The sequence below is a fragment of the Diadema antillarum genome, unplaced genomic scaffold (assembly GCF_040938485.1).
Source record: "Diadema antillarum isolate AM-2024a unplaced genomic scaffold, OU_Dant_1.0 scf00000124, whole genome shotgun sequence".
NCBI classification, from domain to species: Eukaryota; Metazoa; Echinodermata; class Echinoidea; order Diadematoida; family Diadematidae; genus Diadema; species Diadema antillarum.
In genome coordinates, this window is record NW_027271013.1 from 272110 (window position 1) to 294394 (window position 22285).

General features: G+C 37.9%; 1 protein-coding gene across 4 annotated transcripts in view; it reads left to right on the forward strand.

Moving 5' to 3' along the window:
• LOC139720239 (uncharacterized) overlaps window positions 1–22285 on the forward strand; it is a 298627-nt gene that overhangs the window by 267957 nt on the left and 8385 nt on the right. For 3 of the 4 annotated variants that reach the window (XM_071631603.1, XM_071631604.1, XM_071631605.1), the window contains 7 exons: window positions 2008–2201; window positions 2882–3034; window positions 5337–5602; window positions 16383–16511; window positions 17236–17453; window positions 20971–21089; window positions 21887–22060. In XM_071631603.1, the coding sequence (XP_071487704.1) occupies window positions 2008–2201; window positions 2882–3034; window positions 5337–5602; window positions 16383–16511; window positions 17236–17453; window positions 20971–21089; window positions 21887–22060 (1253 nt within the window). The remainder of the gene's footprint in view (window positions 1–2007; window positions 2202–2881; window positions 3035–5336; window positions 5603–16382; window positions 16512–17235; window positions 17454–20970; window positions 21090–21886; window positions 22061–22285) is intronic. The other variant, XM_071631606.1, reaches the window with a different exon arrangement.

The window sequence follows — 22285 nt, forward strand, 5'->3', positions numbered from 1 at the left end:
TCTTGTTTTATTTCATACTTAAGTTGTAACTTTCTTTCATTATTTCAACTTACCATTACTGTGCAAATCTGATGTTGCTTGAATGAATTAAACATAAAACGACAATTAACATTTTAAATCATACTTCCATTGATGCTGCTTCTTCCAGGTCATATTCTAATGGTAAAATATTTAGAAGTCATTAAGGGAACAGAGGAAGGATATTCTTTTTTTTTTTACAGGCAAGATAGAAAGTCAGATTTGCCTCACTGATTTGCCATCTTCTTGCCTCCATGAAAATGTATGATAGGGACTATAAAGAGAAACTTTAGTCTTAGTTGTAGTGTAGATAACTATGACTTCACTCTTTGATAATTCTCAAAGAGCAAGATAACACCGATGTGGTCAGCTATCCATGTGAAATAACAAGCTAAATATTTTATGTTTTTGAATATGAAGACCATCAAATCATACTATGCCAAAGTGCCAGTCTTTAAATGATATCAATATCTTATCCTTGCTAATTTGTGTAAAACTTTTTCAAGTACTGTCCACAAGGTTACTAACATACATATACCTAAATACAGGGCATATTTGCTTGCCTAATGTGTACAGTTCAAATGTTCCAAAACAAGGGTTTATACATGTAGATCTTTTGTTGAATAATGTATGAATTATAGGACAGTTTCATGAATTCCCATGCATTGAAACGTTTTCAAGTGTGTTGAGCTATAATTCTACATCAGGCGGCTTAACTCATGATTAATATTTTCTGGAACCCTAATTAAAACACTTGAAACCTGTATATTCAAATCCATCAAAAGACCAGATTTGATACTTAAACCTGAACATTAACCTCATTACTTGTCAGCACCGTGTCCTCGTTAGCTTCAAAATATATTTCAGAAATAAAACAGAATCCAGTTTTCAGCTCTAACAACCTGAAACTTAGCCAGCACTCACTGTCAAGTACAAATAAACGTCTAACAGTTGCTGGTCACATTTAGTTATGGTTGATTCAGATAGAAGACACAGGACTTGCAATTTCAAATGTTAAGTAGAGATATATTCAGTCACCACCTATTACTGTATTATCTTGTCTGTGTCAAGAAGACCATGATGTCAAAATGTATTTGCAGTGTCGCCTAGCTAGAGATCCCATACAGCCTTCATGTGAAATGTTGCCTTCTCATTATACAAAGTAGTGGTGTCGCAGCTGAATTCATCAGTGTCATCATATATACATAATTATTGGTGTGTCCCTGAGGGAATTTAGAACTTGGCAATCGCGAATTCACATCCATCTAGGATGACGTGAACTCGTTCATAAAAGTTTCATGACTTTGCAAAAAGTTAAGATTGCTAACAGCAGTTAGTTTTTCTCCGTCAAAGGTCTACAAACTATATGACCCTTTTGTCAATGTCTATGGCCCCGAGGAATCTCTAGCCAATAATTCCGTCTGTCCTACATCACTGGAATGATCGAAACATCTGCGTAGCCTAGAGGGGATCATTACTCTTTGTTTATTTTGTAAAATATTCTCTCTGCTTAGTCTCCATGGCAACTAAATATTCTGTCATCCAAGATGTACCTCACGTGGGCAGTGTTGTCACTGAAATCGATGCAGGCTGATTTCAAAACTGTTCCTGAGATAAGTTTTTGACCCTCTGTCGATATCAGCATCACTTCACAGCAAGAATAACAGAGGCTGTTCAAAGTTTCACTTTTAACCCACTCGGGGCCAACTAAACATAAATCAGATGCAGGAAAGAAAGAATTGCTACTCTCACGGAATGGCTCGAGAAATGTTTATCTTTCTTTCTCAGTCCTACCATCAAGAAGATTTTGTAACACCATCAATATTACTTCTAACCTGCTGTCAATGTAAAGGACATTAATTCAAAAAATGTTCTAGCAACTTGTGACATAATCTTTCTATTGTCCTCATAGCCAGTAAGAAAGACTTAGTTGCCGATGGGTTAATTTATTTTTCTCTTTGTGCACTCATTCCTGTATCACTCCTCCAGCTCCGTTAGAGTCTGCGCCGACCCTCATCAAGGGCGAGGACGACGACGAAGACGACGACGATGATGATGACGTAGGGTTGTCACCCAACGACTCCGACAGCGACCTGTCGGGAATGGAGGGCACCTACCAGATCTCAGGGCTACCAGATGACATCCAAGAGGAGGAGGATGAAGAAGAAGAAAATGTTGTTGAGGTAAGTCATGATCAACCAGTTTGAGAAACAAGTATGATATGAATGCCTACATCAATTTGCAGAAAACATTGAAATACAATGTAGAATCACATATAGCATTTTAAGGACTGAGCTACATGTAAGAGGTAATCATTTGAAGTTAAAACATATTTATGACATAATCATATTGTGATATACATGTATATTTACCAAATATTTACCTGCATGGAGCGATAACATTATAATGCACCTGAATATGCAATGATTCTTGAATGAAATCGCAAACGTCACAATGATTAAGCAGAGCCAAAAATCAATACCCCATCATTTCCATGCATAATGAATGTTATACCATGCCATTCCTCTTGTTTTATCCACCCATATATCGCTGGATGGGTTGTTAGAACTTGCATGATCATGTACACCATCTCCATGTATAGAGCTGATGTGATACCACATTTTTTTAGATGCCCTACCTATTAATCGCCTGCATGTATCATAAAGAGGGGATTAGTGAACCTCAGTCTATCATTCAAGTCCAGGCTCCCCTCAACATCTCCATGAATGTATCCAGAAAATGGGCACACGGGTATGCCATGACCTGTATCAAATCACTATCAACTCTTGCTCGAGATCCATTCCGTACGTGTTGCATCATTGGTATCATATTGGGGGTGGGGTGCTGATGTTTGGCGTTGCAGGTGTTTGATTCCATGATGACCACTAAAGAGAGACTGGACACCAGCGTGGAGCGGTCCAAGATCTCCCTGGTGACCAATGCAAATAGTCAGCTGGCCAGACGGAGCCGACCCTCGCTGACCCACCTGAGGGATCGTGTCCAGTCCAGCACAGAGGTAAAGGTCAAGCGATGCGGAGAGCTCTGTCGTACTTAAGAATGGAGCGACGAGCAGATGAGATCTTTTCCCATCTAGATGCATTGGGAAGATGATGTATATTTGGTGGAAGAACAAGTTATTACCATCATTTAACAGAATCAACATCATCATTCTCATGCATGACTAAACTTAGTTTTTACATTCTGGAAGATACTAATTTTATGTGACCCGCTACAACAAAAGGATCCTAAAGGATCCTTTCTATTGTCAAGCGGTGAAAACTGTCTCACCTCCCCTTGATTACTGTATGTTAGCGTCGGAAGGAAAACTTTGAAGGCGTTTTTCTCGAAACTCTGATTTCCTCAACCACTTGACATACGCTAATAAAATCATCGATATCTCCGCAACAAGTACTTTTATGAGTTGTGTTATATATGAAATTAAAGTACATGTAGAAGAGTATGGGAATAATGTCACGTCATTTTCAGAAAATTGTCCTCCCCCGACTTTCGGATCCTTTTGTTGTAGCGGGTCACATATTCTATGATGTCATCTTATTCATATCATCTATTCAAATTATCTTATTCATATCATCTTATCCAACTCACATCAACATGGTTTCGCTCTCCTGTGTCTTTCTCCAGACATTACCCCCCCCCCCCATACATTTTGGGATTGACCCTGTATGACTTGACCAGCCAGTGTAAGATTAGGAAACTTCGTCGGCCTGCTGTCCTCATCCGTCTTCTTACATGACCACTTACCCTCAGTTAAAGGACAAGTTCACCTTCATAGACATTTGGATTGAGTGAATGCAGCAATATTAGTAGAACACATCAGTGACAGTTTGAGGAAAATTGAACAGTACGTTCAAAAGTTACGAATTTTTAAAGTTTTTGTTCAGTCACGGCTGAATGAGAAGACTACACATGTACTATAGCTTGTGATGTCACATGTGTACAACGATATGAAGAAAGTATAAAGAAAATTCAACTTATTTTCACTTTTCTCGTGTAACAAAAGAACACTCGACTTCTCTCTTTCAGAAGGCAAGGGGAATAATATTACCCTTAACATACGTCAGTAACAAGTCAAAGAAGTGTGCACTTAATTCAAAAAGTAAAGTTTTGTGAAATTCTCTTTTTATTTTCCTTATATTGTTGTATGCATGTGACATCATACACTGTAGTAGTCGTCTCATTCAGCAGTTATTGCTCAGTAAAAATTCATAACTTTTGAAAGGATTGTCAGATTTTCCTCAGACTTTCACTGATGTGTTCTACTAATATTGTTGCATTCACTCAATCCACATGTATATGAAGGTGGACTTGTCCTTTAAGCCTTTAGCGATTATATCTTTAACCCATTGAGGACGGGCTGATTTTGCTATAACAGGCATTTCCCATAGACACCTGCACGAGTATACTGTCTCGGAACTCGTCCTCAGCAGGTTAATCCATGGCAGACTCTAGACCTTTCGTAGCAGCAGGAAGGATCAGAGAACCCCCTCTCATTCCTGCTTACATCGTTATATACCTTCACCTGAAATTGTTATGACCCTTGACACTAATTAAGAACTAAAAAGAAGATGATAACATGTGAAAATTTTGTAGCCTCATATCTGATATTTATGCAAATTCAGTGACATCCTCCTCTGAAACACAAAGTCTGTGTTGCCTTGGTAACAACATATTATGGTTGTTAATTTTTTGTGTGTCTAGTGGTTAACTGTGTTAATTGTTTTCACTGTTATTTGAAGGGTTATTTCACACTAAAGACGAACTTTAAAGGGGATGGCTAGTAACTGATCAGTGGGAATCAGTGGGAATGCTGGAGGATGATTGTTCCAATCCTTGTGGGATTCATTTAAGAGTACACTATATATCTATTCTTGTCTGAAAATTATTTGCTTCAGAATGGTCTCATATTCAAGTAATGTGCAGTTTAATGTTTCCAGGTAAGCGTCCCTGGTCAGTGACGGGGCATTAATCTGCACATTACTTGAATATGAGACCGTTCTGAAGCAAATAATTTTCACACAACAGTAGATATATAATGTACTCTTAAATAAATCCCACAAGGATTGGAACAATCATCCCTCAGCATTCCCACTGATTCCCACTGATCGGTTACTAGCCATCCCCTTTAATACCACTAACATCAAAATTAGATTTTTATGTGTCTTTTTATACATGTCTGTTCGGAAGTGCATTTTGTGTATGTGTGTGTGCCCTCTGATATGTTTATAATTCTCGAGGCATTGCTTATTATGGGTGAAATCTGAATCGTTGTCTTTTCACCGTGGTTACAATGATTTCAGTTGATGGATGAATTGGTCCCCACGAGGGAGAGTCCGGTGGCCCCTAGGAAGACCCAGCCTGTCTCCGCCGAGCGCACGCAGATGATTCGAGTCCTCCCGAGTATGCCTCCGTCCACCAAACCCAGCGAGGTCGCCCGCAACAAGCCTGCCTCGCCCCAGCTGGGTCGGGTGCTCATGGAGACAGGAGGGCCAAAGGTCAGCAGGGACGAAGGTCAGAGGTCACCGCCGAGGTCACCCAAGTTGGGAAGGCCTCTTCCGGCAGAAAAGTGAGTATTCAAAGCAAGGGAAATTCTAATTAGACATAGCATTGGGATGATACGCTACAGAGTCTAATAGGGCCGCACTTCTCAACCAGTGGGCCGTGTTCCACTGATGGCCCGCTAAGCTCTCTCTGATGGGCCGCAATTTTGGCCAAAAAAACTTATTAAAATAGATTTGCATTCCAACAAATTGGGCCTCGAAAAAAAAGTTATTGGAGCTAAAGTGGACTGTGGGTTAAAAGATTTTTAGAAGCACAGTAATAGGGAATCATATGAAAGTGTGAGATTTGTGGGACAATTATATTTCACCCTGTATCATACATTTTTGCATAATATATATCTTCCATAGCATAGTTAGCAGGGGCCATTTTTTTCTCTGTAGTTGAGTGATATACTGTTCAAAACAAAGTATACTTACTTTGTGGAGTCAACGAAGTTTGCTTTTTTACATTTACCTCAAGGTGTGTTCGAGCAGACTGCACCTTTACTGATGAACAATTTTCATGATTCCATCAGAGCACTCTTTGATATAGACAAATTTAAAGAAAGACATGTAGCTGTGTTAGATCTAGACATGGGTAATGCACATGTTGTCTGCGTTAGACGACTCTCGACACCACTCAGCGAATGTTTATTTGCAATCTTGTGACATATACACTGTACCAGCACATGTTATTTTCTTTGCTCGCTTGTTTGTAGCACAGTGTAATTATACTCTTGTTTGTGGAAGCACTTGTTATTATAAAACATCCATTGGAAAGCAAAAAAGTGATTTTATTTATTTAATTTATGATCCTGCTGGATATCTGCCTCATGGCTAGTACTCACATAAAATGCATATGATGGAAATTTTAGACATCTGTTACATGTCAGAATGTCATAATTTCTCCTATAGCCACTTAAATCCAAAAGCATTTAAAATATGATATTGAAATGAATTTGGAAGCTATTTAGAAGTCATAATTTACTCTGGGATGAGAAAATTATATTCATGTGAGTTTGCACAATTTAATTTACTTTGCTTCACAGATTTTGTTTCTTGATCATTCATTATTTCCAAACTAATTTTTGTACCTGGTTGATATTGATGTGAACATACATGTTTAATGTGTATATTAATGTAATGTAATGTTTACGACAAGTTCATTTATTTGCTAGCATTATCCCATTCCTCGCTCATGTGTGAAATAACACGTCGTCTTGACCTGTCCGCTATACTTTCTTTCTCTACTTGCGTCATGTATTCCTTTTTCTTTCTATCACGCCCAATTGCTCCTGTGTTTAAACTCATTCACAGAATCTACTACAACCCATGGATAAGAAGGTAAAAGCTTCTTAATAGAACATGCACATAGTGGTCAATGTTAGATGAAATTTGAAAGAAAATGTGGCCTAAAAACCTTGACTTTTTAAAGTTATTTTTGGTCAAATGTATTTGCATGATGGACATGCACCATTCCCATGTGCAGCAATGGCCAGTTGTGGCAGCAAAATTATAACAGTGACAAAAAATGGCTGTCAGTGGTTGCAGATTGTTCCCAGCATGCCTTGCAATCAACCAGGCAGGTCACATGGTATACATCTTATGTTTCCGAGGAACACGGTTAGAAAGCTACGAGACCACAGAGATGTAACAAATGGTTTCAAGTTTAATCCACAGCAATCTACTCAAAATCTGAATACTAATGATACAAACATTGGTGCTTATTAGATTCAAAGCCTAAAAACCATTCATGTAACAATTTAGAATCATACTAAAGTAAGGATTTTTTTCTTCCTTTCACACTGGTCTGTAAAAGGTGTTGTCATTATTATAATAGAAAATGACATTGATGATTTTATTTTTTTAGAAATAGCATTTATAAAATCTCAAGGGTCATAAAACCTGTAATTCATTTTTGAGGATCTAGGCTTGACAGATTCAAATCTTTGTCCTTTGATCATACTGGCACATACATGTATGTACCTTGTACACAAATGAGAGATTTCTTGGAATCTGTCCAGTGTTTTTGAAAAGCAAAATGCCTCCATCCAGGATCAGAGTTCGCAAAAGCGTCCAGCCTTTGCGACTTTTGGCAGATTTAAAAGTCTCTTAAAGTAGTGGTTGCCTTTTACTTTCACGTAGACGAGACTTAGGGCACTGATGAAGATCGATGCAATTATATCGTGATTCTGTCTAAACAGCTTGCACATATTGCAATCCGTATAGTCAGTTGTCCAGTGAGCATGTCTTGCCATTGTCCACCGGTCAAAAATGTGTTTATTCTCCCTTCATGTGTGTCTGTTTGTGTGTTTATTGTATGCTGTCCAGGTACAATATGTAGAATCTATAGCAGATGCAGTCACTGTAGGTGATTTTGCTCCAGTCACTAGAGCAAGTGAAACAACAAAAGTGTGATTATTTATTTTTTTTAGTGCATATTATTTCCAGATAAAATTCATGGACTCTTCATTAGGTAGGCTTTTGATGGGCACTGGTTTTAAAAGTACATGTACACCATAGTAACTTCATAGCTTGAAATTTTCTGTGGGTAATACCTTTATTTAGATCATCAGTGAGCAGCCAATAGTCGTAGCCAATCTATTTCAGAAGAATTGGGGAGACTGTGCTTACTAACATTCTGACAGATTTGTCAGAGAAAAATGTACTTACATGTATGTATGATTAATGAGAACCTCTACAAGACTGCCACAAAAGAGATTCACTTTCAGACATGTACCAAAATGCCCCTATAAAAGGGAGTAATGCACTTTAGCCTAATCCTGATATATAAAGGTTACTATGAGAGATATATTCACGAGGTTGACTAAAATGATTGGCTGTTCCTTTTTTATTACATTATACACAATATTAGAAGATGGTCATAGGTGAAGGTAACTATAATCCTGTGAGATTTTGGCATCAACAGTATCCTAGATATTTACTACTTCTACAAACATTTACCAAAGTAATTGTTGCTATGTGATATCAATGAACTGAGTGAATTACCATTCATAACCACATTTTCAATCTATGGAATAGCCACCATACATACAGCTTACGAAATGTGATAGAAGTTCATATTTAGAGAAGAATTTGGGTGGTTAGAGTTGTTACATGCTTTCCTTTGTTGCTGTTTTTCCACCCACCCCCACCCTGCTTCCACCAACCCTTACAAAACGTTGGATGTACTTTTTTTCACTTATTGCATCACATTTTATACAGCACCGTGTACACAATAGTTAGTGACACATAGGTCATATGATACTCAAACTCAGTTAACTATGACCTGGTACTATGGATATGGACTGCCATACAAACATCTTAGTCACTTGTCAACCATGTTCAAATTGAAGAAAAGCAAGTGGCTTGGGATTAGAATTTTGGTCATAATATTTTCAAAGGAAGTCTATATTGATTAGTTCTTATGTATAAATGCTGAACAAAGTTGTTGGGGGTCACAAAATAAAGATAATCTCATTTGAACATGTCTGAATATGATAAATTTGTGGAAATTGTGAAATCGTGAAAATGAGGAATTTGCAGTTTTTGACATATTTCAGTAGCATTACATGCCGTCTTATTAGTTGCTGATAGTAATGGAAGTAGTTTTAGTAGTAGTACACCGTATCAGTCTCCGTATTAGTAGCAGTAATTATAAAGAAAATAGTATTAGCAATAGTAGTAATAATGTTGAAGTACATGTAGGAATTGGAGTTGTGGTAAATGAATAGATCTTAGTACAGGTAGTTTTGTTATATATTTAGGAATACATCTCAGTTATGCAGTAATTTACTGCAAATTTGATTATTGTGTTCATGTCCTTCCACTCGAATTGATCTGTGTAGGTATGTAAAATCTGTCTGTCAGACACCCTACAGTATAATAATTGTGTATGTGTTTGTTGAGTGTTGCTTGTCTTGTGCTAGTTTATAACTGGAGTCTTGTGCCTTTATTTGTGCAATGGTGATCCTTTGTGTCCTGTCGATCAGAAAATGTGTTATTCTGTTTGATGACAATGTACATATAAATGTAGGCTAATGGTCTACCCAATGAACCTTTTACAATCGTATTGCTGTTTGCTGCCTCTGAAGTATACAGTGTACCTATGCATGGTCAGCATCTGAATGGTTTAGTGGTCAACACTCTAACATGCAGCATTGGCCGAATGGGGCTTCGTGTTTAATCACAAGAGCTGAGACATTTTCGCTGTAAAGTTAAGAATTTATTCCAGAGTTGGAGTATTTATACAGCTTAAAGGCATAATTTACCATTTGCAGATGAAACAAAAACTCAGCATTAGTGCTTTAAAATAGTTCTAAAATGTGAGTTACTATAGAAACAACCACTGTCAAAATTTGAATCCGTATAATCAATGTTAAGTGTTGCTAGATACACAAAATGTGAACAATATTTATAATAAAAATGTTTCTAGACTAAACCGTACACAGTTATGGTTTATTGAGAAAAACCCTGATATCTCCTTATATTTTAGGTTTTATTGCAAATATTTCATATGGTAGGATGTTTTATGATACAACAGACCTACACATATGCATCAAATGTGATATCTTGAACATTTTTGAAATCACTGCTCCCAAAGGTAAACTGGACCTTTACAAATAGGAAAAGATGAGTGTGATGCAGAATTTGTAGTTTTGGATCTAAGGACACACCTCACAGTGACTGCACCATACAGTGTGGTGATATTGCAACATTGCAAATAATTTATACCATTGTGATAAGAAATAAAAGACCTGTATGATACTATTCCAAAACTGGAAAGAAAAGAGTAAAATCACATAATATGTATTCTTCACAGTACAAATTAAGTGATTTTGCCAATCAGAAGTTTTTTAAGAAGGGGGGGGGGGGGGGGGTTGGGGTGGGATGGGGCATATTGCCATCTGAACTCAGAATTTTAACTGTAACTGAAAGGGTCTATATTTTTGTTGTTGTAGCTATACTATAATTAAGAACAGTTTTGTTGCATGTTGGTTGTACACTGTACACTCCGTGAAAAAATAACACTCATGTGTATTGCATCCTACTACTACTTTTTTTTTTACTTATTCTTTTTTTTTTAATGTCTCCGCGACAAATGCAGCCGACACTATTTTCCGTAAGTCTGCGAGTGAAGTGTGAATCTAGTACCAACATGCTTTTTTGTTGGGCGCCTTTAAGTTGCAGCTTTGGTGTCGTTTACAGCAAATATATGGTAGACGGGCCAGTCAGTGATGTCACACTGTGGAAATGAAATGCGTGTATTTTTTCATGCATGGATGTGATATATTTACATCGTTCACATGTAAATGTTGTGTGCAGCTAATTTCTTTTGCTTTGCGGCAAAGTTTAGCACTTATGTGTAAGGAACCAATGTTCTTTCATTGCAATCACTTGAGACATGGTTTCAGAAAAGTCTCTGTTAGATTTTAGCCCAAACAAGTATTAGGTCTTGTAGTAAGATATTAAAGGAAATATTACTTTGAAGAGATTTGAATGCACTGCAGCTTTTTAGAGCCAGAAAGGCACTGATACCATAGTCTCTGTACAGCATTAATGTCCTTCTGTTTCTCAGCTGATTGTCTCTATGCACATGGTAGTAGTGTTGTCTAGTCAATGATATTGTCTAAACCATCATATGCATACAAGCGTGGATTGATTGTTGGGACATGTTGATGATGATATGAGCCTCTGTTGTTTTAATGATCATTTCACCTCGTGATTAGGGACAAATAAACACTACGACTGTAACAGTTGTAAAGGGGGAATGTAATCCAACATCGCTTGGTTTGTTGCGCGTGTCTGCATCAGTTGTTGACCAATCGTGAACCATCCGCCCTTTTAGCTTCTCGTATCCATGCCACGCCCCCGGGCGGACTTAGGGTGGCGTTACCGAACCAAACTGGTTGGGAGGGATTATATTTTGTCAGGCTTACCCCGATGTAGGTCAGTGAACATCCATCATGTCTCGCACGTTTTGTGTGCGGTAGACATGCCCCTGAGCAGCTTTTTTCTTTCGCCGCCACTGTATCAACACATTTTGCCGTAGCTACGCATATCTGTCAGTACTGTAGTATGTAGAATCCGGGGCAAGAACAATGCTTCCAAAAATGTGAAAATGAAAACAGAATTCTACTGCAATGAAACACAATTTTTGTGGAGGGCCCCAAATAGAATATTTATTTTCTTTGAGCAGAGAATACAGAATTTTCTAGAAGAATATTTATGGGATTGCGTGAGGAAGGATATATTCGGGAGTTTTATCAGAAGTTTGCTAGCACAGGTACAAGTACACATTTTCAGGCTTTCAGTTTGTTGATAATGATAATGATAATAATAATGATAATAATAAAGATGGTGGCTTCTTGTACAGTTCGCATGTCCACCTTTCAATGCTTCTGGCACTTTGATACTACAGTTGTAGCTATCAACATCTGAACAACTCAAGAAATGATTCACAGGAAATGAGTAGCAATTAAACAACAGTTCGAATATAAGTAAGACATGGCGAATTAAAGGTTGAATACATATGTTTCAAATTTCAATCTAAATTTGTCTGTTGCAGAAGTTTGGCAAGTAATCTTGGGGAGATCATTTTAAGATTTTGAACCTATTACAGATTTATGACATGGACCTATAATTTGTTAGTCTCATGTTTTCAGACTTTGTGCAGCTTTTGTCATCGTTTAATTTTTTGCGTACTATTCAGGAAAGTGTTGTTCAATGCTTGTTTTTAATGTTCTCTTCTGCCTAGGTGGAGAAATTGTGTAATTTTGATTGTATGCAGGCGTACATTCATTTGTTTCCATTATCTGTTTTAAATTCTGTTTATATTCATTTTGTATTGATAGCATTAATAGCCATGCAGCGTTAGAAGATCTAACTTTGCATGTTCTGTGATATACTATTTTCTGAAGAAAAACAGAGTTACAGATCAAAATTTATTTGAATGTTTATATATAAGTTTATACAATGTATTAACTTTTTTCTTTTGGGGGTGGGGGTGGGGGAGCAATAATGGGCAACAGTTTAAACATATAAGCTCTGTCAATTGTATTTTAATCTTCACTTGTGGATAGCCTAATTATTTGCTACATCACTGGTCAACTTGTAACTGATCAGCTTCATTCTATACATTGTAGCGTTTCCAATATATAAGAGTTCAATGCACTTTTAAATTTTCAGTATAGAAATTCTCATACACAAAATTCTCTCTTCTCTAATATTGCTCTGTCCTTAAGTTATCGTAGTAGAAGGCAATACTGTGAATGTCTCTGTAGTAGGTACAATTGTACATGTAGCATTGCTGTAGCTTTTAGATGTATATTCTTACAAAGTTGTGAATATGTAGTTGTCAAGGGGAGGTCAATCAGTCTAGTTTACAAATCTCTCTCTTTCTCTATCTATCTATCTATCTATCTATCTATCTATCTATCTATCTATCTATCTATCTATCTATCTATCTATCTAGATCTATTTGCCTGTCTTTTAAATCTATCACTCTTGTGTCTGTCTATTAATTTGTAGATAGATAAATAGAAAGTTCTTGCTAGTATGTTATGCAACAGTTTGTGGAAAGATGATCTGAATTCTTGAAGTAAAATTCTAATCAATTCTAAGTATCTTTAGAATTTAGGGGATTTAGGGATAGGTTTAATAACAAGCTGATTAGATAAGTTTTACAAGTTTAAAAGGGGTTGTTACAGTTGCCCTTACAGCTGTTAAGAAACTGCATCGTATTCTTCATATTAATCTGCAAGTTTTAGTGCCAAGTTGTGGTCATTGTTTAGACTTTGTATTCAGATTTTTCTAAATCTTGATATATATTTTCTTTGCATCTCTGTCTCTTGATTCTCATTTGTGCGAGTGTCTTTTATTTTTGGCAGGTCTCAGACATTTTTATTTTTGGCAGGTCTCAGACATTTTTATTTTGCTTTGTTTCATAAGTGACACCAATTATAATAATTTAAACATGTAGCTTGTGTTCATGTATTTGTGCAGACTCCATTTGTGGACCGGCGCTACTAGCTTTTACCTTGTGATCAATATCAGACATTGCTTTTAGCTTTTGCAGTGATATTTTCTGTGAATATTTCATTTTTTGTGGATTGAGGAAGAAGAGGAAACTCATTTTGTGTTGGTGAAATTTGTACTGCAGCCAACTTCTACTTTGTATCTAATCTCCAGCTTGTGTGGTTTTGTTTTTTTCTGTTTAGAGCATTCTAGTGAATGGAAGTTGATAAACCATCTTTATATCCACTCAGATATGCTATGGTTATGGCAGTGTTGTGTGATCTGTGCCAGTTCAGTGTCATAAGGTGTGATTCAACTCTTTTTATACTTTTTTTTAAATCCCTAAATTGAACTTTCAAACTTTGGAACAATGCATTATTAAATTAGATTCACACCTCGACCTTTTTGAAACCAGGAATTCTTCAACTGAATGAAAAAACAACAACAAAGAAAATAAACCGCATGATTGCGAGTGTTTTAGCCAGCTTCTTTGAACTATATGCACTGTAAGAAATGTATGGGGCAAGTGTTAACCGGCAGTATTTTTCACTTGTGTGCCGTTGTGCATGGTTCACATTTGATCAGCTACTACAGTGTACGTCTCCATGTGTAAATTAACTTCCATGATTACATTTGGTTTCAGTGCATTTTACAAATTGAGATAAGAGGAGCAGCATTAGTTGAATATTTTGCAAGATGACTCTTGCTGTGCTATTGACTCTCACTGAAAGGAGGAGCCATATACAGTGTAGATCTACAGGATAGTAAATGTTTTTTTGTTTTGTTTTTCACAAATGTAAAGATTAAGAACAGTGAAGATGTGTTGGAAGACCAAAAGAATTGGATGATCAGATGTTTTTAAATAGAGATACATGACATCAAGCAACCCTCTGTGGATTTGGCCACAAGTTTACACCAATCTTGCACCAATTGTCTGCTAATTTCCACATTCCGACACAAAGTCAGGCTGCCCAGCTGTAGATTCCGAACAGTATTGAGTGACACGGAGGTTGGAATCCAACTTCTTCTTGCCTGTTGGGACGAGGTTAATAAGATTCCTGTGGTTTGGAGCTCCTCCAAGAACTATAGGCCTGGTGCTAATCATCACAAATACCAGGATGGTTTACCCGTTAATGTTGGCTTGAAGTGAAGAAGGCTTCTTTTTTGCCAACAATGGTGGTGCAAAGTTTCTAATGTTTTCAGCTGGATTGGTTTCATCGCCTTACACTCGGGGTCAAGGCATTAGTGGTGTATCTGGCAAGTCACAAATCGTTGACTGCACTGAGAATCTATACATTTCTCCCTGCTAATCCCTTCCCATCTATCAGATGAACTGTGAGGATGTTTTTTTTCATGTTCTGCAAAAATTCCCGTCCCTTGGCTCTAATTGTCCCGAAATGAAGTCATTACGGAAACCATCTTGGAATGTATTTATGTGCCCTTTGAGGCTAGCCGTTTTGCAGCGGAAAGGAAAGGAAATGATCACACTTCACCTGGAGTCTTAAAAGAGATCGGAGAGATGGATTATCCATTCTCTCGAGTTTTCCTTCAAATGCACCGCTGACCTGGTTCTGGGCTATTAATGTGCACAAAGTGAAGATTATTACCTTCTGCACAGGTGATTTTTTTTTTTTTTTTTTTTTGGGGGGGGGGGGGGGGGGGGTGGTCAGAGGAGAAAAAAAAAGGAAGACCTTGGGAGAAAAGTCTGTGACCGAGAGTAAACCGTAGGAAGTCAGAAGTGTTGGCTAGTTACAGACTAGATTTCAATTAATGATCATATATCTATGTTTGCTAGGTTCCAAAAATCACTGATCATTAATTTCCCCCCCTCTTAATGGACAAGTAACAACCATTTTGGAATATTGGGTCTAGCAAAGCACATTGCAGTTAACAGCTTATCATTTACATACATGTACAATATACATGCTGTACTAGAGTTCCTTTTAAAAGTTCAGTATATTTCCCTCCCAATCTTATATTGTTTCCCCAACTCTATTTCGTGTCTCTGATGTTGAAATTCACACCTCTTCTATCATTCCTGTTTCCTTTTACTCCTCTTCTTTCTCAACTATTAGTCCACCAGTCTGCCCGTCTCCCATACCTCTGTTCTTTACATTTTCTTGTATAATGTATCCACATTGCTTCATGTTATGCTGTTTTATTTTCACAGAGTTTTTCACGCTTTTATTTATATCTGTTATTTTTTATCCCATGTTTCACCCATTCCTGTCAAATGTGTAATTCTATTTTGCTGTTAACCTCAGATTTTGCCAAATCATGTTAATATCTCCAACTTTCATAGTTGCTCAAACTTTTTCCACAACACCCTTTTTTTATTTCTAAAAAAAACCCAAATAAATAAAAAAATAGATAAAATAATTCCGTCATGACATCTTTGGGGTAAGGGGATTTTATAAGGTTTTTATTCTTTTTTATCTCTTCTTCTTTGTTTGTTTTGTCATGGCTATATCCACATTGCTTCATACTTCTATCTCACTATCTTTCTTTCTTCTTGTCCTATCATGATATTGTCAGTATTATCATCATCATTATATATGTATTATTATGGATTATGACTCAGTGTCATTGTTTCATACTGTTGTTAGTAGACCAGAAGTAAGCAGCACCCATCATGTGTTGTAGCTACTGACATCACCAGAATTGTATGCTATGTAAAGTAGTTTAAGTCAGTTTTGAATGTGGTGATCTGCCACAGGACTGTAATCTGGATCAGTGTCTAACTAATGTTGTTTGGGTGATTTGTTTTCTTTAAATAATCCTTTTCTGTAGGGAACCAGAGGGAAGCAGTGACCAACAACTCTCCTCCTCCTCGGCGGCGTCTGGATACCAGACTCCTCCGTCTCCAGTCCCCGCCCCAACATCTTCCTCAGGCCTACCACCAGCGATGCCTATCCTAAGGTGAGATGAGTGGGTTCTACCCCCAGATTAACCCCCTGGTGCACAGGAGCTTTGTTGGTCCTGTGCAAAAACCTATTGAGATTTCAGAATCTCTGAAGTGAACAGGTTAACGCCAGTCCTATTAACATCACATAATAATGAGAACCATGGACGTACATGTAGGTTAAGACACACTTGTATCGGACCTATCAGTCTGATATGCTTGATTGTCCTTTACAATCAGTCTGAGGGATTTCAATGCTTTGTAAACACTAGTTTTGATTTGATTTTAATCAAACAGACATGGCAGGCACTGTATGATAGAAATGTTTTGACTGTCATTGATTGTCCAGTTGGTTAAAGTCACTTTGCTCTCTTTTTGTTTTATGTACATGTAGATGTACTGGTAAGTCATCATTTCACAAAACATATCTTTGTTCTTTTGGGATACATGTAGGTCAGCCCTTGAACCTTGGAGAGATAATAAGGCAGCATGTATAGTGAGCTAAACTAGGATTGTTATGCACATCAATGTCTTTGTTATTATTTATTCAGCAATTTGATTTTAATTATACACATGGATGATATATTCTACTGAAAGGAAGTCTGAATTGCATTAATTGTATTAGGTGACTACAACTGTTTTGCTGCATGACGTCATTTTGTATTACTCCTGATTTTCATGTGACGTACGATATATCGAATGCTGTCTTCATCTCCCAAATTCTACCCATCCCTCTACCAGGTTACAACCCAACACAAGTGCCCAGGTTGAGTCCTCCTCCTCCTCCTCACCGGAAGGCGTCGGGGTGAGTCTGGTCTCTGCCCGTCCCCTCCACGGCAGGCACCAGCACGAGGAGAGGGCGGTGGACGTACCCCCCGAGCACCAGCTGAGTCCGGAGCTGTCCAGCCAAGGGAGCAATATTAGTTCAAACGACGAACCAATCCTTCTCTCACATTCAGGTACTGGTTAGAATGTGGCCTCTTCAATTAATTAATTGATTGATTTATCACCCCGGGTGTCATCTGTACCCCTTCTATATATTTATCTTGGTGTCAATGCCTTTACCATTCTCTCTCCTTGTGTGAATGAATTTCTGTCCAAGTGCTCGAGACTAGCTCCAAACACCTGCATAATCTTCCATCATGGTGTCATCATGGTTCATGTAACTTCTGTGCAGGGAGAGACTGTGCCTCTGTCTTAGCTGCTACATGTGTTTATGCCTGTCTTATGTTTCAATATTGCTTTGTCTATCTGCCATCCATCTGTGTGTGTGCGTTCATATTTTCCATCTGCATATGAATGTCATCTTATGTTAAAGAGCATTGCCTTGCTCACTGTTAGAACCCATAAAAAAAAGAAAGAAAGATAGAAAAGACAAAAAAAGCAAAGCTTACAAATGGGTGATTTGTGTTGTGCATGTAATGACTAAAACATGGCATAGAAAAACCAGCAAAAAGAGAAAAGAAAAGAAAAAGAAGAAGAAATAAAAAATACCCAGATGCATACATGTAAGGTGCAGGTGTAAAAAGCAAAAATAGAACGGAAGAGAAGAAGAAATACCCAGATGCATATATGTAAGGCGTAGGTGTAAGTGGTTTTTGAGCCATTCTCGAAGGGGGCTTGGTGCGGTGCTAAGACCCCCGCCTAAGGTAGGCTCTTGAGATGTGACAGAGGTCTTAAGGATGTCTGAATGTTAGTGTTTGCTTTGCTTGTTTTAAATGCCAACATCAGTTCGGTCCTGATGAACTACAGCTGTATACATTCCTTGAAAATATTCGAATATCAGAGCTCCATACTCTCCAAAAGATGGTCTTTTTTTTCTGAAATGCTCTCTGTCTCAAAGTTTATACATTCTTGAAAATGTTTTGACATAAAAAGCTCCATACTTTCAAAAAGATTCTTCTTCTGTCTGAACTGCCCTCTGTCTCATAAACTTTGCATTGCTTATTTTCTGAACTTTAATCACATGCCCCCTTTTGCTGCTCATTTTGTGCCTTAGGAGCTTTCTAAGTAACACAAAGTGTGTCACTCATATTTGCTGTGACTTCAAGAATCAATAACACCATTATTCTTGAGGCGCTTCTTTGCTTCGTTGATCTCCTCTTAACATTTCCTTGATTTTTTTCCCTCTGCCATCAATGGTGCCAAACGGATTATAATGCCTGCAGCGTCTTTGCCGCATCTGCATTTCTGTTAATCTGGGATGATATGTTTTACCCCAGGGTGGTGGGTAATAGACGGCAACCATACTTTATGTATCGTAATGAATGATGCATTAAAAATGATTCATACTGCAATGAATACGATATTGTATCATCTGGCATAATGATTCTGATTTGTTTGAGAATTAATGAGCAGCAGCAGGCACAAAAACAAACAAACACCAAACAAACAAACAATCCACAACAAAGCAAATGTATTCTGCTGCCAGTTTTGTATTTTCTTGGTAGAAATCATGAGAAATGTGCAGTCTTCTCAATTTTTGTTGCCTTTTTTTTTTTTTGCTGTAGTAAAATGAAAAGCACAAAGCTGTGATAACACAAAAAGATTTATAATTAACTTTTTTTCCCATGATCAATTCTTGATATCTTATCTCTTTTAATAGCTGGCATATTATATAATTATTATCATTCAACCATTGTTAGAAATAGATACATGTAGTCATCAATGCAAGCCACTCTTCATTTTCTGGCTGAGAGCCTCGCTCTTTTCGTTCCCTAACAATGTGTGGAAAAAGAAAAACCATGCTGGCCTTTAATGCATTCATTGTGTTTAACATACTTTGCCTCGCTTTTACCACATGTGAGTCTTGTGCCTCAGTGTAGCTATGTGCCATGCTTCTTTATACACTCGCAAACTGATCTAAATTCTAGGTAGCTTTGAATGTGCTTGTTGCTATGTTTCTTATCATCTTGCGTGAGTTTTTGTGAAGTCTCTCTAGCTTTTACCCATTGTTCTCTTGTAGAGGTAGTAGACCCTCCCTTGCATTGCATCACGGGATTGAAAAAACAAAACAAAGCAAAACAAAATCATTGCACTCCTAAACATTTTGAGTGAATGTTCCTTGATTAAAAGAGCATAAACCTCTTCCTTATGGTGACAGTTTGATGCTTACAATAGAAATGGTTTATTTCCATTGCAAGACAGACTGATGTAAATATCATGAAAACATTGATATCAAATAGAGTTGAAATTCAACACTCTTCTTTTGACCAAAGTGACGAGGAGCTTTGAATGTACACATGACACACTTTTCCTGATGTTGTGAATTTATGAATACAGATTAACTTTCAATTTGAAAGTTGTGCAGTGGAGGGCTGCTTACCTTTAGTTATGTATTGCGCTTTCATGTCTGTCTGTTTGTCTCTGTCTGTCTGTCTATCTGTTAGTGTTTATGTTTCTTTCCTCTGTCAAAACACACACACACACAAAAAGAAGGCGTAGATGGTGCTGTTGCGTCTAGTGCTTCTGTCTCGCACACTCCTAAACTTTCCTCGTCATCACTCTCATCATCGTGGTCATCGTCCTCCTCCTCATCTTCCTCATCATTTCTGTCCGATGATGAGGAGCAAAAAGGTATGCAGGGACACGTCTTGGTAGATGCCACCCTCCCTCACCCCAACAGGTGTCACGTTCCCCCCCCCCCATACCTTCTTGTTGACAGAAAATTTTGTTTAAGAGTGTAGAGATAGTGTCCATTATGGTGAACATGCTGTAGTGAATTGAACCATTATAAGTCATTATAATTTCATTACAAATAAGCATCTTGGTCCATTGAAACCATCGAAATTTTTATGATGCACAAGGAAGGGCATTTGAAGCATTCCAGCACACTCGTGATGAATGAACTAACAAAAAAAGGTCCATACTCACGAGGATCCGCTGCCATGTATCGTAGTTTGAGGAAAAAAATGAATAGCTGTTCCCCCTTTTTTAAGGAATAGAAAAGATTGTAGAAACGTTCTCCCCAGTGCCCAGGAATGAAATGAGCTGTTTTTGACATGTCTCTGTTTGTTGTTGTTTTGAGTTGTCTTTTTTTTTGATAGCCCAACTAAAGTTTAGTGGTAGATATTATTTTACCATGTTTGGAGTAAACACTTATTCTTATAGTTTTTATTTCACACTGCTCAATTTCTATCTGTTTGCTTTCCTTTTCCTGCAAGCATGAAATGAAAAATTAATTGGAAGATTTGAAACAAGCTTGATATTTTGCTGTCTAATACTCCAACGATCTCTGTGTCTGTTCAGAGGAAACCTTGTGATTTTGTTGTCGAATCTGTAGCTGATTCTGAACTAACACGGGCTGTCTGACAATAATGTAGATTTCTGTGTCAGTTCATGCTAAGATCACAGGGCGGATGTGGGCGTCCGTAGTGGTGCTAGAATTATGTTGGGTTCACAGGCCCCTGCAGAGGATGGAGCTGATCTTCCGTTCGGGCTGGTTCATATCTCTCGTCTCTTTTCTCTCTTGCTCAGGTGACATCAGGCACCAGTTCGCAGCGTCGTCCACGGATTACCTCGGTGCCATGCCCTCCAGCGAGTATGGAGGAGGCAAGAAGAAGAAGAAGGGCAAATATAACATCTCAGGTCCCCCTGTAAGTTCATTGTTGGCGTGGCTGGATTAGCTAGCCACAGAGGGTTCCAACTCCCTTGTACGTTATCTGAGCTGCTATGTCTGCAGGGGTCGAATGTCAATTTCGTGCTCTCCATTGTGTGATTGTATTATGTTAAAGAGAAAATCCTCTCAGTGTTTGGATGGACTTTGAAAGATGAAGAGCAAAATTATGCAAACAGAACTCTTAAGTTTTCATAATGGCATGATGTTGCAAGGGGAAAGTATGTTATTTCAATAGCACTCAAGTTTTAGCACTCTCAAATGATCGTTACAAAATGTGCATTAGGGCTAAACTACATTGTACAGCGTACTTTGATATCCATCTCTTGTTTTAACACATCTAGTGTGTCACTATCATATTATGATGCTTATGTCATTGTGTTATGAGAAAAAGTAATGGTGGGATTAGGCTTAGCATTGTTTGACCCAACACCACACATAGAATACTAATGTTACTTTGCTATGTTTTCTTTTTTCTTTATTATTATTTCCATATCACTTGATGCATCATGTTTTTAGGTTGGTTGTCCATCCATCCATACACTGTTCTTCTTTTAATACCACATACCAGTACTCATAATCATCTTCGTAGTGTCAAAGGGCAGTGGTGGATGTAACTTCTTCAAAAGTTCATGCAAAAACTAAATCTGCTTATGGGCACATGCACTCCACTGTGACCTATGACATATTTTGTTCCCCATAATTCTCCTTTTACTTTGTTGTAGCATTGGTTGTATATTTCCCTCATGTGCTGTATGCTGTCCCACAATGCCACAGGATGAACCTGTGCAGAAGCCGCACCACATTGATGACAGGCCGGTGTGGGACTGGAACACCACCCACGTCTCTCAGTGGCTGATGGCCAACAACCTCGCTCAGTACATCAACGACTTCTCGGCAAACTCGGTCAATGGGCAGGCCCTCCTCCAACTGGATGGAACAAGGTTAAAGGTCAGTGTCGAAGGTCACGTAATTGAAGACACTGGTAGATAATAGCATACAGTCTTTCTGAAAGAATATTTAGTGATGGTACGATGATGATGATGATGATAATACTGATGGAGATTGTTAGTGGTACTGTGGTAATGGTGATTATTATGGATGATGGTGAAAATAATGAGGGCAGTTGCATGAGGTCAGTGGTGACACTGGATGTGAAGGTGATGATTAATGAAT